The sequence below is a fragment of the Cavia porcellus genome, unplaced genomic scaffold, assembly GCF_034190915.1.
Source record: "Cavia porcellus strain 051 isolate PalLab524CR breed Dunkin Hartley unplaced genomic scaffold, mCavPor4.1 scaffold_32, whole genome shotgun sequence".
Taxonomy (NCBI): domain Eukaryota; kingdom Metazoa; phylum Chordata; class Mammalia; order Rodentia; family Caviidae; genus Cavia; species Cavia porcellus.
In genome coordinates, this window is record NW_026947515.1 from 14,142,026 (window position 1) to 14,157,379 (window position 15,354).

Genomic DNA, 15,354 nt, shown 5'->3' on the forward strand with positions numbered 1-15,354 from the left:
TATCTCTAATATAAACACATATGACTCTTCATTTAGACAAATCATTTAAACTTTCTCAGTGTGATGAAAATTATATAACAAGCACATTTTAGAAATAATTGCAGAATTGAAGACATTCCCTGACAACTATCACCAAAGTTCAGTGTATAAAATAATGTAAGGCACTGGATCAGACTTCCAACGCCAAGGTTCAGAATTTCCACTTTGAAATCAGATGGAGGCTGACTCCTGGTTTAGTCATTTGCTAATTTATGTGATCTACTCTCTTGGAGTTTCACTTTTCTGCACTGGAGAAATGGAAGAGAATAACAGTTTCAAACCTAGAGTTACCATGAATGAAGACTGAATGAGTTAATAGTCTTAGTCCCAGGAGTGTTAAATGTTATCATTTTGTGTTGTTGATATTATATGGCAACATAAAATGATACACAAATTTCAGCTTACTCCACATATCACTGACTACATATAAAGATACTAAGATTTAAAATTATTAGATATGAAGATTGCAAAACTAAATGGCTTAATTTATCCATCTACAAATGAAAATAAGTAATACTTGTTTGTACAGTTTGTACAATTAAAGAATGCTTGGGATTCCCTAAATGATACTGTTAGGGGAAATTATAACAATTTATGTAGAAGTACTACTCTGAACATCATACTTCAAGTGGAGACAAGCATTCAAATACAGATTTTTCTCATAGTAAACAAAACTATAGTTAACGACACAAACCCGCAAGATACAGCTATGGGAGCTTGTAATTCTTTTTCCTCCCAAAAGGAATCAACAGTTGAGCTGCCAGTTAAACCTTAGAATTGTCACCCATAAGTAGGTTGAGTCAACATACTTCAATAGCCTTTAGGTGTAGCGAAATGGAATATTGCAGAAAAGCACAGATGGTATCAAACTACTTATATCACTAATGCAGGTGTGTATCTTCCTTCTGTCCTTGTGAAATGTGTTTCAGCCTAGACTTGTTCAAGTGCACAGGCTGGTTTTACAACATCTGAGAATGTGCATGCATGTGTGTGTGTGTTGTTCAAACGGTTCAATATTCCCCATTTTTCTTGATTTTTAAAAATAAGACTGAAATATTAAAAAGCATATTTAATTTATTTATATATCATCAAAAAATGTGATGATACAAACTCATGGAAAACTGCAAAGAATTTAATTTTGAAGCCAAAGGCTTTGATGTGTCAGATTCATTTTTGTTTCTTTTACTGTTTCTTACCTGTGAAGATTTGGCAAGCTTCTGGGAATATTCCTTCTCAATCTCCTTCAGCTTGCTGTTGGCCTGAAAAACACACGTACACGAACACACACAGGGTGACCTGTGAGCTTGGTATCTCTTCCACATGCCTATCACCAGGCAGCTGGGACACCCGCCAGCTGCACCGCCCTTCTGGGGCAGCCAGAAAACCACAGGGCTTGTCTTTGATCTGATGCCAACTATTCATCACTTAAAAAGAAAAAAAAAGATCTCTCCTGCCAATTATTAGACAAACACAAGACTTCTTTGGATAGAAAGAGAAAGGGAGAAGAGAAGCAGAAATAGAAATAGTCACAGCAGGTAAAGGAAGGAGAAGAAAGAAGAAAGAGAGGGGAGGGAAAACTTAGAGAAAGAGAGGACAGGAAATTAGAGGAGGAGGAAAAGAAGGTGATAAATTTAACATTCTTTCATTTTAGCTTAAAAGTAAGAGAACTGGACAAAGGCAGATATGAGCTGAGCCCTCACTCTGCCTAACGCAGTTATCTTTTGAAGTGGCAAATACAATCTAAATCAAGCAATTGTATGTCCTGAAACAGAGGCGACCTTTCCCAAACAAGTCTACCTTGCTTAGAATTTATTTCCTGCCACTCAAGTTCTGATCCTTTGGCTGTGACCTGCTTTCTGCCCTAAGAAGTGCTCAGGTCCTTCCCTCTCTACTCAGTGCAGAGGAAGGGCTCAGCGATCTTGCCGGAGGGGCCTTTTCCTGTCAATCATGGGGGCTTACGTCTCTCATTTCTGGGAAAAGTTCAGTCACTGGTCTCATGACTGCCTCGCACCTGTCTGTCTGTCTTCCCTCACTTCCCCTCTGACAGTTGTGACTTTTAGGTTCATTCGCTTTTCCTATTGTCTCTACTTTCCATTCCTTTGTCCTTTTTGTTTCCTTTAGGGTTTTCTCAGGTTTCACTTTAAAACTTTCTACTGAATTTTAAAAATACTATCCTCCCATATTCATAATTTCTAAATGTTTCTTTTTTGTTCTCTGAACAGCATCACACACATCCATTTTTATAAATGACCCAATCCTGAGGCACAGAGAGGTCAAGTAACATGCCAGCATCATGCAGCTTGGAAGCGACGGAGCCAGGGCCTGTCCTCACACGTGGTCTGGCTGCAGTGCGCGGTACCCTCAGCTGCAGCATAGTGCAGAATGCATGTTTTACTCCTGAGAGGTTTTTCTTTCAGTACTGGGGTTCAAACTCAGGGTCTTCACACTGTCACACCAGGTTCATCCTCAGCCCTTTTTTACTTTTTGTGTTGAAATAAGGTCTTGCTAAGTCACTAAACTGTGCAGGCTAGACTCAAATTTATGATCTTCCCACCTCAGTTTCCCAGAGTGCTAGGATTGTAAGTGTGTGCCACTATTCCTGGCTATTGATATATTTTTTTCCCTTCCACTGCTGGGGCCTGAGCCCAGGACCTTTGCAATGAGCTACACTTGTAGGTCTTTTATGAATTACAGTAATTAACTGCCCTGGCCAGGGTTAAATTTGAGATCTACCTGCCTCAGCTTCCTGGAGTACTGAGATTATAGGTATGTCCCATTATGCCTGGCCCATCTTCTGAGGTTACTAATTTCATATAAAAAATTTTGGGGAGTACTGAGAATCAAACTCAGGACCTTACATTTGCCTGGCATTTCATAAATTTTTCTTTTTCTTACTTGAATATATTTTTCTGTTCCCTTTATTTTTGACAGCGTGTTTTGGTCTTTGTCGCTCAGTTTAGATACTCTTATCATTTTGCTGTCCGTTCTAGATCAAAGGGAGGACTTCTAAAGCTGACCAGATGGTGCCTGGATGTGTGCAGGCTTGTGGATGGGGAAGTCCCCACAGGGTGTTCCAAAGGGGCCTGGCCTCTCCTGTGCCAGGCCCTGACTGGATTTTCTTCTTGGGCCAGTTTGCCCAAAACCCAGTGGACTGCTTGGTGGCAAATGTTTGGCTCCAATGTTTTAAAAAGGATGCCTCGCTGTTCAGGTTGGCACAAGCCTGTTTTCATTTTTGTCCTCAGCTATGCTCAAGTCCCTATCTCTGGCCATTTCTCCAGTGGGGCAAACTAGGGGCAAGAGAGAGAGGAATCATAGGATTAGCTGTATCCTGTTGTTACAGGCAGCTGAGTTAGAAATGTTATAGGCAGTCAGACAGGGCTGGGCCGCCGAAGGAGCTAGAGCAGAAGGTTTTGCAACCTTACAACCTTGGAGGAGACAGCCCCCCCCCCCCCAAGAAAATACACCAACATTCTAAGGATTGATATTCTAAATCTCTGTCACCCTGAGGAAGCCAGACACCACCATGCCAATCCCCTACAGGAAGGGTCACTGCTCTGTATGCATGCCTGCTTGCTACACTATTTGCTTCCCCATTTATTCCTGATTTAATCAATTTTACCTGAGCAATTAACCTTATTGGTTGACCACAGTTCTGTCCCACCTTTTGCCTACCTTGCAAACTCTCACGTTTTCCCTACCTTAAACCTGCCTCACTTTGTGATTTACTGTATAAAAGTCTCTAGCAAAGACAGTCTTCGGCAACCCACTCGGAGCCCCTTTTGTCTCTCTCAGAAGCTTTCTTTCTCTCAATAAATATACTCTGCTCTTAACCTCAGCTGTCCTAAAATTCATTCTTCAATTTTAGAGAATACGAACTCATACTGGACATATAGTAGACTGGGAGTTTTGTTTCCCTATATCACTATGACTGCTCATTATGCAGATTTCCAACCTCATCCTCCAGTTCCCCGCACACCACCCTCTCTTCTCATGAAGCCTTCCTGATGTTGGGCAAATGGAAAGATCTTGCAGTTTCTAACAAGCATCCTCTAGGCCCTCATTCCCTGAAAAAATGTTTGCATTTTTGGAGGGCTCAGTTCTGCTAAGCCCATTTCAGGTTCAGATTTTTCTCAAGGTCAAAAATGTTGATGATTTTGTATATGTACTATTGTCTCCTCTCTTCTTGTCTTTGGGAAAGTTATACTATAAAAATATTGATGCCTGGGTCTCATCTTGAAGTTCTGATTTCATTCATCTAAGGTACAGCCCAGGCACTACAGTTTAAAAACTCTCAGAAGCTATTTCTAATGTTCACCCAAGGTTAGAAATCATTTTTAATGTCCTTTTCAATTTGATTTCTTCCATTTTAATGGAAGTTCCTCAGGCAGTGGAGATAAACAGGCAAGTTCGGTCCATGCATTTAAACTGGCAGCGAATGCTTGGTTCATTTGGACAGCACTAAGGGATGAGAAGCAAATACCGGCTGTGCCGGTAATTGCTGGCTAACTTATGTGTCTCTTTCACTAGACTGTGATCTCCTAGAAGGCAGTGTGGCTCCTAACGTAGGACTTGTTGCATTAATGTTTGCTTAATGAAGGAAATTATCCTGCACAGCCCTCTTCCATCACTTAAACCCATCTCCTAAAGCTATCCTTTCATAGACGTATGTTTTATGAACTTAAGTTCAAAAGCAATTCTTTAGAATTTGTCCTATAAACCTCTGCATCTATTATCTCAATGAGCACAGGGTAGTTTTGCTTTTTCAGAGTAAAGAGGGCATGTAACTACTGCTATTTTTTCAAGTAAGCTGTCAGACCCTATTCCAGCTCTGTGATTAATAAGGCCACTTTCCATTATAAAATTAGGGCCACTCTCAACCTCTTGAGGTTTCTCAGTTTTGGTTCACATTCCATCAATGTTATTTATCACAAAATGCCTGATGAAGTATTTGTTGCTTTTAAAATAAACACAGAGCTCTTACCATGTGCCAAGCACTGTTCTAAGTGCTTTAAAAATATTTACTCACGAGGAAATCTAAAAATTAATTACAATGTCATAAAGATGAAGTTACTTTTCCCTAAAGCAGCTGGCATCAGAGATGCTCGTTAGTGCAGGAAGGCCTGTGTCTTGGATGTAGCTGTTCTGTAGGAGCTGTGGTAACAAGCATTGGACTTCCACAGCCTAGCCAGCCACTTCACAGTTAAATACCGAATTCACTATTCCGCCCGCTCTCAGGTATAGTACTGAACAAAACAAAGATCTCTACCTTTTCAGAACTGCTAGCTAGGGGAATAAAAAATAATTTTCAAAAGTAATATTTTACATGGTATGATTGCCATAAATATAAAACAGGGAAAAGAGATAGGAAGTAATGAGAAGCAGTGGATATTTTATAATTTTCAAAATATACAAGTTCTAGAAGGCCTCGATGAGAGGGTGATACATAAAGAAAAACCTCAAGAAGATGAGGAAGTTATGAAATCTACTCAGGGAAAGTACATTCCAGGCAGAAGAAGAGTCAGTGCAAAGGCTCTGAGTTAGAGGCATGCACGGCAGGCAAAAGGCACAGTGCAGAGGGCAGGGTGATTGGGTCAGTGAGTAACGACTCCCTCAGACAAGACACAGTCCAACGAAGGAGGTGCCAGCTGCCATAAGGGAGTCTGCTTGACAGTAAGGAATTTCATTTTTAAAGTGAGGGAAGTAGGGAGGCAATGAAGGGCTTCCATTATAGAAGCAGCACATAATTTGACTGACATACTAGGAAGATCATTCTAGCATTTGGTGGTGGTGGTTGTGGGGTAAGAGTCAAGAAAAGAAGCCGAGTAGGAGGTTACTGTAAATAACCCAGGCTGGTAATGGAGAAGGTGTTGAGAACTGCTCAGATTCTGAGAAAAACTTGAAAGTAGAACTGATTGGACATGCTGCAAGACAGGAAGATATGAGCTAAGCATGACTTCAAGCATTTTGTCCTAAAAGGCTAGAAACATGAGGCTTTCACTACCTGACATGGGAAAACTACAAGGGGAATATGTTTTGGGAGGAAGATCAAATGATCACTTCTGGATATATTAAATCCAGAGAGACCTAGTAAACATCCATTGTTGAAGTACATGGGTGTTAAAGTGTTGAGTTCATGGAAGAAATGCAGGTTATAAGTATAAATTCAGAGGCCATCAAGTATGTATGTCACGTATGAAGCTATGCTGCCAGATGAGATTTTCAGACACTAAGTATGCAGCAAAGAAGGCTTAGGTATACTGGGCCTAAAACACATAAAGAGCGGGGGAAATGAGGAAAGGAGACAGAAGTTACAGCCAGGGAGATTACGGTGTGACACGAGTCCTGAAGCCATATGAAGAACTGTGCCAGGTACCAGTGAACTGTACCAGATGCTACAGAGAGGCCGCAGAAAGACAGACTAGACATGGCCATACAGATTTGATAACATGGTGCCGAAGATGAAATAAATTCTGATGTGTTAGGAGAGATGAAAGCTGGATTGGAGGTGGTGGTTCAAGATAGAAGAGAAAGGGAGCACTGGAATAGTATACGGTACAGAAACTTCAGAATGTTATCAGGAAGGAAAGAGCAGTATTGGGAGGGGGTTGCAGGAGATAAGGGTAAGAAGAGGCCTCGTTTGCACTGCCGTGTGTATGTGTGTGTGTGTGTGTGTGTGTGTGTGTGTGTGTTTGTCTTTGGTAAGATCAAGGAACTAATACCATGTCTACAGGTTCATGAGAAGGATTTAACAGTAGAGAGGTAAAAATAAATAAAGCCAGAGATTTACCGAAGACATGTCCTTGAATACAGCAACTGTATCATGGAGTAACCCCCTGGCCCCCATAGGTTGGACCCAACCTTCAATGTGGCTGTATTTAGGAACAGATCTGTTAGTGCTCTAATTAACGTTAACTGAGGTCATAGAGTCAGCCAACCTAGTAGGACTGGTGTCATTATAAGGGAAGATAAAGATACCAGATCTCTCTCTCCTTCCCCATCCTCCCCGCCTTGGTCCTTTCTACTCTCTCTGCTTTTGTGCACACACAGACAAGTCCTCAAGTCAGCAAGAGGCCTTACTGGGAAGCAACCCCAACACCATTTGATCTGACTACCAACCTCCAAAGCTTTGAGTATGCATTTCTGTTGTTTCAGCCACCCAGTCTGTTTCGTTCTGATAGTCAGAGCAGAGGGATACAAGGTAGGATCTTCAGCACCAGTGCAGGAGATGCCTTTGCTTAGGAGTGTAGGAAAATGCGTGACTCCGTTGCTTCCATTTTCTCCAAGAAGTAGCAGGAATGATTCATGAGCTATGCAGGAGGGTGATAGTAAAGACTTTTGGTAGATGTGAAGAGTAAAGAGAAGAATGAAATAATCACCTCGGTAGGAAAGGGAAGGGCCTGGGAAGTAATGAGACCCAGGATTCTGGAAAGTTTTAGCGCCCACTTGAAATTATCAATGTTGAATTTAAAATGAGTCCCGTTTGTAACATTTAAATAACTTTACAACTCGCTAACAACATTAGTATTTTGGAGATTGATGAGACTAACTAAAGAAATGAAAGTATCAGACTTCAAACTTTTTACTGTTTATTTGAAGTAAATCATTACTACTTGCATTTCTGAACATCTCTTAGATAAACTAAAAACTTTGATTTAGTATGGTTGAAAATTCGTACTTAATTTATCAAGCAAAGTATCCTTAAAATATTTTCTGAATACTCTCAGGATAGTACTGACTGTACATTTCAATTCCATGCATAAAATTAATGTCAGTTATTTTAAAAGCCTTATTTCTATAGCTACCTTTTCTATATATAGACATAATTTTCACATAATCACCTGCAGCAAGGCCTGAAGAAATGTAAAGAACAGAAGGGAAGAAAATCACAATTTCATAGTGAGTCAAGTGTTTAGTAGCAGGGATGCTGTACTACTCATTGTTGAGTTCATCTCTGGCCCTCTCTTGGGGCTTTGATCAGTGTGCCCTTTCCTCTAAGCCACCCTTCTCTGCTTTTGTAGAGACTCTTCCTTAGTTCATTTTTCCTGCTGGTCAACTTCTCCTATGTAAAATCAAATTCCTATCAAAATTGTGGGTTTAAAATCCAGTTGAAGAAAAACCAAACAATTTTCACAGAGACATCAATAACTTAATATGTTACCCTTTTTTTGAAGGGTACTTTGCATTATGCCGTAATTTTTAAAAAAGTCCTCCATTCTTGTATGTTCCATTTCCTATCAGTAATGGTTATAAAGTTCAGGGATTTGTGATTTCCAGAGAGGTGATATGCAGGGAAGAAAATTAAGATTCTTCTCTAAAATATTTGTATTTAGGGCATGGCCAGATCTCAGGAAGGCATATCTCTTTAAAATATAATAGCATATGTTTATAAACAAAATGTTTGCTCTTAGGATGAGAGCAAGGCTGGTTTTCAGAGTCTGGGACACATACAAAGCTCAGATTACTATTCAGTACTTTGGTACACAACCATCTGAATCCTCTTGAAAGACTGAGAACAGAGTCAGGGCTAGCTTGTCAAAACCACACCATTCTATCAGAAAAATATTCAGAGAATTTACAATAAATACTTATATGTAACTGATCTAAAATTTTTATAAAGTTTATAATTTAAAATTTGAGCTTGAAAAACTATGTTTTACCTCAAAGTAAGGTGCAAATTGTGAAGCATAAATAAAATTTATGACTTCCACTTTGGTCAAGGTAGAGTAACTGGGATTAGGGTTCAAAAGCTTGTCATGATTTTGGAAAACTTTTGGGACACTGGACAACAGGAGACACAGGAATATAACACAAACAAATGAGGAAAGCTCTTTCAAGTTTTTGACTCTTTTTACCAGGATTTTGTACTTTAGCTCATAAATGTGATGCATATTTTATTAGGCTTGAACCTAAGTAATTTTGTAAGTGCTAATGGTAGTAAATGGTATTGTGTTTTTTAATATAAAATTCCATGTTTATTGCCAGTATTCAGGAAAGCAACTGACTTTTTTATGTTAGCCCTGCTGCAATTATTGGGAGGGGACATAGCTCAGGGGTGTAAGTACCTGCCTGACAAGCACAAGGTCTTGAATTTGATTACTGGTACCAAATAATAATAATAATAATAATAATAATAATAATAATCTTGCTATTAACTCTTATCAGTTTTAGGAGTGCATCAATTATTTTGGATTCTCTATATGGATGATCATCACCTGCAAACAAAGACAGTTCTATTTCTTCCCAGCCTATGTACATTATTTCTTTTTCTTTTGTATTACATTAGGTCAGACTTCCAGTATGATACAAAAAGTGGTGCAAAGCTGGGCACCATGGCGCACACCTGTAATCCTAGCACTTGGGAGGCTGAGGCAGGAGGATTACCGGTTCGAGGCCTGGTCCATCTCAAAAACAAAAACAAATAACAACAATAATAACAAAAGTAAAAGAAAGTGAGAGATGTTGGGAACATTTTGTCCTTGTTCCTGATCTTAGAGGGAAAGCTCTTATCTAACTATCAAGTGAAATGTTAGCTGTTGGGTTCATGTAGTTTTTTTATCAGATGGAAAAAGATCCCTTTCATTCCTAGTTTGCTGAGATTTTTATTTCACGAATTGGTGTTGAAGTTCATTAACTTTTTTTGCATCTGTTTTTATGATTATGTGATTTTTCTTTGTTAGCCTGTTGATACGATGGATTAATTGATTCTCAAATTCAGATCAGGCCTGCCTACCTAAGATAAATCCTTCCCAGTTATAGCATTGAAATCTTTTAGTATTTTATTGGCTTTGGTTTGCTAATTTTTTTTTTTTTTTTTTTTGCTTAGTTTAGTATTTCTGCATCTATGTTAATGAGAAGAGACTGCTCCATTCTTCTAACCACATCTAGTTCAGTATCAGGGAATGCTGGCCTGACAGAATGAGTAGGAAGTAGCTCCTCTGCTTTTATCTTTCCAAAGAGAATACAGATTATTTGTGTAATTTCTTTCTGAAATATTTGGTAAAATTAACTACCCAATAATCCTTGTCAGTCTGGCGTTTTCTGCTTCATAAGGGTAACTGAGTCAATTTCTTTAATAGATATAGGCCTGTTTTGATTTTATATTTCTTTCTTTATGAGTTTGGGCAAATTATGTCTTTCAAGGAATTGGTCCATTTAATCCAAGTTATCAAATCTCTGGGTACAGAATTACTCACAGTATTCTTTTATCTCTTCAATGTATGGTATCCATAGTGATTGATGTCCTGTATTTCATTACTTTATCAGTAATTTGTGTTTTTTTCTTAGCCCAATGAAAGGTTATTGAGTTATCTTTTAAAAGAATCAGCTTTATATTAATTTTTTTAGTGATTTTTTGTTTCCAATTTCATTGATTGCTACTCTAAGTTTTATTATTTCTTTTTCTTTTGTTACTTTAGATTTAATTTGATCTTTCTCAGTTTTCTACAGTAAAAGCTTAGATAACTGATTTTAGATCTTTCATCTTTTCTATGCACTCAATGCCACAAATTTTAATTATTGCTTTCCATGTATCTCTCAAATTCTGGTAAGTTGTATTCTCACTAGTTCAAAATATTTTAAAATTTATCCTGATTTTTTTCTACATTTCATGTGTCATTTAGAATGCTACGTAACCCCATGTATTTTGGAATTTTCAGTTACCTTTCTGTTACTGAATTCTAGTTTAATTCTGCTGTGAACTCAAGGCAGACATGTGTATTCTTTTAAACTTGTTGTTTAAAAGCACTTGATGTGCTTTATAACCCAGAATGTGGTCTATCTCAGTGAATATTCCATTTGAGCTTACAAAGAATGTGTATTATGCTTCTTTTGGATGATGTAGTCTACAGATGTCCATTATACCCAGTTGACCAATGATGTTGAGTTCAACTATGACCTCATTGACTTTTCCACCCACTAGAAAAACATCCATTTCTAATAGAGGGTGTTGAAGTCTCCAACTATAATAATGGATTCATCAATTCCTCCTCACAGTTCTATCAGTTTTTCCTTATACATTTTGATGCTCATTATTAGGTGCATACATTAAGGTTTGTTCTGTCTTCTTGGAGAACTGATTCTTGTATGATTATACAATGACTATCCCTGATTACTCACCTCACTCTGAGGTCCATTCATTCTAAAATTTATATGGCAACTGCGCTTTCTTCTGATCAGGGTTAGTATAGTATATATTTTACCACCCATTTACTTTTAGCCTGTACATGAGTTACATTTAGAGCAGGTTTCTTAGACACAATGTATAGTTAAGTCTTGTTTTTTGATACACTGACAATTTTTGCTTTGGATGATAAACTACTGACATTCAAAATAATTACTGATATAGGAGGGTAAATATCCACTACATCTGTTACTTTCTATTCATTGTCTTTGTTCACTCCTACTTTTGTTTTTCCTGCCTTTTATGGTTTTAACTGAGTATTTTATATATTCCACTTTTTTTTCTTAGCATGTAGGTTATACTTTTAAAAACATTTTAATGGTTACCCCAGAGAAATATATTCCACTTCCAAATAACATGCACAGATAATACCTGTACCTTATACAAAATAATACTGATTTTCTCTTTTGTCCTTTTTGTTATTGCTGATATTCATTTCATATAAAATATTACTGAAATATTGTGGCCATTATTATTTTGAACTGTTATCTGTCAAGAAGAAGAATAAAAGTTTTAATTTTACCTTCATTTATTCCTTTACCACAAGTCTTCATTTCTTCACACAGATCCAACTTTATGACCTACATAATTTGCCTTTTTTGGGGGGCCTTTTTTTTTTTTTTCTATTTTTTTTTTTTTTGTCTTTTTCGTTTTTATTGGTACCAGGGATCGAACTCACGACTGCCTGCTTGCAAGGCAGGCGCTTATGCCACTGAGCTAAATCCCCAGCCCCTGGGGGGCCTTTTTTCTAAAAAACTTCCTTTAGCATTTTTTGTAAGGCAAGAACTTCTGGCAACAAATTGCTTCAGTTTTCATCTCAGAAAAGTTTTTTCCTCTACTTCTTAAATTTTTTAATTAGCATATGTTTGTGATACATAATCTTTACATTCTTTCTGGGTAATTCATACATGTACATAACACAGAATTCTGATTTGGTGGGTTTTCTTTTTCAACACTTCGAATATTTTACTGCCCTTTCTTTGTGCTTGCATGGTTTCTCAGAAGGTAGATATGTTCTTCTATAGAAATACAACTCTACCCTACCCTAATCTCTGGCATCCTTCAGAACATTTTGCCTTTGATTTTCCACATTTTAAATATAAAATGGCTAGGTGTAATTTGCTTTTTGCATTTATCCCAATTAGTGTACTTTGAGGTTCCAGATCTGTGGTGTGATGTCTAACACTAATTTGGAGAAATTTTCAGTTACTATTTTTCAAATATTTTTTTCTGTTACCCTGTGTCCTTTTGATCTTTTTGTATTCTCATTATACACATTTTACACCTTGTGTAGTTGTCCAAAAATTATTAGATACTGTATTCTGCTTTCTTTCTCTTTCCTTTACAATTTTAGAAGGTTTTACTGAGATACCCTCTGGCTAGCAATTCTTTCCTCAGTTGTTTCCAGTCAACTCTTGAGCCTACCACAGACATTCATCAGTTCTGTTGTTTTCCATCTCTAGTATTTGATTCTTTTGTAGGATTTCCATTTTTCTGCTCGTGGTGCCCATCTGTTCTTACATGCTGTCTACTTTATCTGTGAGTTCTCAGTATACTAATCACGGCTGTTTAAAATTCCTGGTCTGATAATTCCAACCTCCTGGTCATATCTGAATCTGGTTCTGATGCTTCCTCTGTCTCTTTAAATTGCATCTTTTACCTTTTCGTATACCTTTCTAATTTTTCTTCATTGCCAGACATCACAGAGTGGGTGTAAGCAACTTCACCTTTACAATATGGGGTAAGGGGTGAGGGCAGGGAAAGGTTCTCAGTGCTGTGACCAGAGCCTGTGTGCGCCTGGGCTCCTGGACTATGATGTCACCAGTACTTTTCAACATCTCTCACTCTCTCTCTCAGTTAATAGGATGGCTAGAGGGAACTCAAGTTATGTATTTTCTTTTCCACCTGTGGAAAGCCAGGGTAAACTGGTGATCATTCCCTCCCTTGAGGTTGGTTAGGCTTTGACAAACTACCAATAGGTCAGTCTCTGGAAAAACAGCTTCTCTTGAGGGCAAGCTTTGCTAAGGGTTACCAAATGCTCGGTGGACTTCAGAATGGTCACTTTCCCCTCAAGCTCCCAGGAATCCGGTTGGAATTTTCTCTGATATGCAGTGAAAGGATCTGGTCAAGCTTTGGAGTAAAACTCACTGAACTTTTCTCAGACTTGTCCACACTGAGCCCTGACCAGTTCATTAAATATAGTGCAGGCTGTCCTACCCGACAGAGTCCCTGCAGATGTTTCTAGTCATTCATTTCTCTTCATAAATTGTGTTTTTTTCTGTCTGGCTGTTTGTCTCTCCTAATTTTAAGACAATAGTTTGACCTGTGACCTTACTTCTCTCACATACAGAACGTTGTTAATATTTCAGTTTGAGCAGGCTTTTTACTTGTCATCAGGATGAGGGGCAACTTCAACCACCTTATGGCCTGACTAGAAACTGGATATTGACCAAGAAATAGAATTTAAAATATTTCAATAGTTTTCAGAGACACAAACACGTGCGTTTAGTAAATAAGCCTAGCAATGCGTGAGAGACTATCTTCTAACACATGTGTATTTATATCTGAGAAGTTCACAAAATATTTAAAGATATTACGGCTGAAAATTTTCCAAATCAGGGAAAAAAAACCCCAAAAAACAACCAAAAAAAATCTCACCTCTTTAAAACCACAAGTCCAAAGGATCATTGAATAAAATACAGAAAATCACATCAACACACAATACAATTGATTGCAAACAACAACAACAAAAAGATAGTATCTTAAAAGTAGTTAGAGAAACCAGAATACTAAAGAGACAAAAATTACTGAGTATTTCTCTACTATACTATGCAAGTCAGAAAACAACAAAATGAATATTTAAAGTGCTGAAGGAAAAAAGTAACTGTCAATCTAAAGTTGAATGTCCAGTAAAGTTGTTCCTCCAAACTGAAAGTAATATTGTGTCAAGAAAATCTGAGAGAAGTTGTCACCAATAGAAGTGTGCCACAAAAAAAGTTGAAATAAATTGTTGCAGCAGGTGGGTATAGATACAAATAGAAACCTGGATGGATCCACAGTAATAAATAGCACTAGACAAAGCACATATATGTGTAAATATAACAGATTTTTCATTTTGATCTTAAAATTTCTATAAAAAATTTAAATATTAAAAGTAACAATAATAAAAATATATTGTGGGCATTAGAATATTTGTAGAAACAGATAAAAATGGAAAAATGAAAGTAAATAGTAGACTATAATTAGCAATGAACTTATAATCCGTGTAATGTGGTACAATAATAGGTGAAGGCAGGTTGTAATTAGGATGCATATTGTAAAACCTAGATCAATAACTAAAAAACTAATAGACAAATATGAATTAAACATTAAAATTTTAATTCATAAAATGATACAACAAACCTAAACATGTATATATAAATTCAAAAGCTTCAAAACGCAGGAAGCAAAGACTGACAGAACTGAAAGGAGAAATAGGCAAATTTACAAATTAAATCTGAGGGAGAATTCAGTAACCTTTTTTCAGGAATTATTAGAACAAGAATACGAAACATCAATGAGGGTATAAATGATCAGAAAAGTACTATCAATCAACCTGTCTACTATTAACCAAGGAACACTGTATTTGTGGTCATAAGACAAATTTCAGTAAATCTGAAAGAGTGTTCTTAGACAGTACATTCCAACTATATGAAATTATACATGAAATCATAAGAGAAATATATCTGCTAATCCACAAATATTTGTTAAATAAAATATGTATAAGATAATCTATAAGTCAAAGAACTAAAAAAGGAAATTAGAAAATATTTTGAAATAAATGAAAATGGATGCATATATTTGTAAAATGCAATTCACTTATTAGTGAAAAAGGAAGTTCTAAAATATTCAGTAAAACCTTCTACCTGAAGAACCTTGAAAAAAATAGATTAAATACAAAGCAAAAAATAAATATAAAAGCAGAAAGTAATGGAACAGGAAACAGAAAATCAATGGACCAAAGCTTGCTTTTTGTTTTCAACAATGAAATTGAGAAATCTCTAGATGCATTGATCAGAAAAAAGAAAATGAAAATTACCACTGTCAGGAATGAGAGAGAGGACATCGCTATCAGATTCTATGTTGTAACAAGAAAA

General features: G+C 37.1%; 1 protein-coding gene across 14 annotated transcripts in view; it reads right to left on the bottom strand.

The window, feature by feature from the left end:
• Positions 1 to 15,354, bottom strand: part of Cep112 (centrosomal protein 112) — a 607,347-nt gene that overhangs the window by 186,084 nt on the left and 405,909 nt on the right. For 12 of the 14 annotated variants that reach the window (XR_010045020.1, XM_063241684.1, XM_063241681.1 and 9 more), the window contains one exon: positions 1,236 to 1,298. The exons of the other annotated variants lie outside the window; for them this stretch is intronic. Coding sequence is in view for 11 of the 12 variants with exons in the window: in XM_063241684.1 (XP_063097754.1) it covers positions 1,236 to 1,298 (63 nt within the window). In the remaining variant the exon portion in view is untranslated. The remainder of the gene's footprint in view (positions 1 to 1,235; positions 1,299 to 15,354) is intronic. 14 annotated transcript variants of the gene reach the window in all.